General features: G+C 43.6%; 1 protein-coding gene across 1 annotated transcript; it reads right to left on the bottom strand.

The window, feature by feature from the left end:
* On the bottom strand, positions 1–1,917 carry LOC145420338 (uncharacterized). The gene has a single exon (XM_080289473.1). The coding sequence runs from the start codon at positions 1,754–1,756 to the stop codon at positions 146–148; it is 1,611 nt and encodes a 536-aa protein (XP_080145599.1). The 5' UTR covers positions 1,757–1,917; the 3' UTR covers positions 1–145.
* Between the last annotated feature and the right edge of the window lie 324 nt (positions 1,918–2,241).

Below are 2,241 nucleotides of genomic sequence, written 5' to 3' on the forward strand. Positions count from 1 at the left end.
TAAATCTGAGGGAACATCAAACTCAAGTTGGTTATTTGGCTTAGGGAACAATGCTGTACCTTTTCCCCCTGAGCCTTTGAACTTTTCTCGTCTTTTCTGAGCCCTAGACTTCCTAATCTTCCCTGGCTCCGTTTCGAGAGACTCCTCAAAAAAAGGGTAGTTCTTGCATCATTTCCTTTGCACTTTGTGCTCTTGTGACTACATGACAGGATTTAAATGGCTCAACTGTCATATCTAGAGGAAGTGAGCTTCCAGATTCATCACCTAAGCCTTGAATGTCTTTCTCAGCACTCACTTGAGGGTCATAATCCGACTGATCTATTAGATCAAAAAGAGTGGGGATGTCATTACCAAGTATCACTGAATATGGCAAACTGGGAACAACAGCTACCACTAACAAGTAGGTTTGACCTCCTACTGTCAGGTAAACCTCAGCAGTGGGGTACCTGTGTTCGTCTCCATGCACACAACTTATTGTAGCCCCAACCCCACTTAGCTTTTCTCCTGAAATTATGCTAGAGTGTACAAGAGTTTGGAAGCACCCAGAGTCAAGCAAAGCTTCCTCTTTACGCCCATTAATTAAAACAGGGACAGTACAAGCTTTCTTTCCTACTGGCTCTGTGGCTGGTCTTGGAACTGCACATAAAAGAGATGGTTTTGACTTAAGTGCAGGGAAAAATTGTTGTGTATGGCCAAAGTTATGACAGTGATAACATTTAATATCCTGAACTGAAGACTTAAAGGATTTCTTCACATTGTGAGGTCTATGGGAAGGGAGCTGCCTAGAACTAGAAAGATTTCTAGCCTGAACTTGACCAGAACCCTGTTCACCCCCAATGGACTTACTTGGTTGGGCGTAGTGGGTCTCCCGGCTGAAGTAGGTGCTCTTGCTTCCTTTTCTGGCTGAAGTGAAAACCTCTGCGAGGCTAGCTGCTTCCTTTGCAGTCTTCGGGTCATGCTCACGTATCCAAATCTCCAGCTCTGGATTAACCATTCTCAAAAACTGCTCCAGAATTATCTGCTCAGATATTTCTTCTACAGTTGATTTTTCAGGTTTAATCCATCTTGAAAACAGGTCTTTCAATCTTACATAAAGTTCACGTGGCGTCTCACCTGGCTCCACTTTCAGAGATCTGAAGCGGCGTCTGTAGGTGTCAGCAGTGATCTCATATTTTGCCAGAATTGCCTCTTTCACCTTATCATAATTCTCAGAGTCTGTTAAATCCATAAGAATGTAGGCTGTGCGGGCTCTACCTGTCAATAGGGGAACCAGACGAATAGCCCACTCATCTCTGGGCCATCGACACACGTTTGCCATTCTTTCAAACGTAGTCAGAAAATGTTCAATGTCATCTTCTGGTGACAGAGGAAAAAGTTTTGGTTCAATTAAAGACCTGGACCCACTGGCCACTGGAATGTCTTCACCATTGAATCCAAGTTCTTGTTCTTCAGATGTTGTAGGGGGCGCTGGCGCCTCTGGTGGGTCAGGCTTATCAGTTACAGCGTTAACTTGTAGCTGGATTTGCTGAAATTGATGCTGCATGCCTTTCCACCTTTGCTCCTGACGTGACAAATCCTTCTCCCACTTTTGGTCTCTGGCTGCTTGAGACCGCATAAGAGATTTCACCAACCCTGTCAACTCCTCCAATTTGTTCTCAGGGCTTGTTGCTGCCATGGCCTCTAGCTCAGATGAAGCTCCAACTCCTTCATCAGGCTGCTCCTCTTGGCCTGGCTTTCTTCCACCTCTTGTCATCATCTTCTCACTGTGGCATGAGTGACACACTCCTGACACCACTTGTAACAGTGCAGCCCTTAGCGGCTGGAAACACAGTGAGACAGACCAAGGAAAGTGTAGTGGAACAAAGTATTTATTTGCTATATGGCTCTCCTTAAAACAATTAACTTGTCGAGCTTCTTCGCAGCACAAAAATCCATCCTCTAATGACAACTGGCAGCCTTAAATATGTTCAGCTGTCACAGACTTAACCATTATTCCACTCTCAGGTAAATTCTTAAATCCCAACCTTCCACCACAGTATACAATATATCAATAAGAATAAATAAATACATAAATACATTTTCACATTTACATATTAATAAATACTTCACACTTTAATGTTACACCAAACCCAATATTATAAAAACCCAGAAACCCAAGCACAACAAGATTCACCACACTCTCTTTACCAATGGTCTCTCCCGGAACCTTTAAATGGTGTCTGGACCCCTGGGGAAACATTT

Source organism: Astatotilapia calliptera, chromosome 15 (genome assembly GCF_964374335.1).
Source record: "Astatotilapia calliptera chromosome 15, fAstCal68.1, whole genome shotgun sequence".
Classification (NCBI taxonomy): Eukaryota; Metazoa; Chordata; class Actinopteri; order Cichliformes; family Cichlidae; genus Astatotilapia; species Astatotilapia calliptera.

Bases quoted from the DNA above. Each gene is read 5' to 3' on its own strand.
- LOC145420338 (XM_080289473.1), bottom strand. From the start codon at position 1,756: ATGATGACAAGAGGTGGAAGAAAGCCAGGCCAAGAGGAGCAGCCTGAT.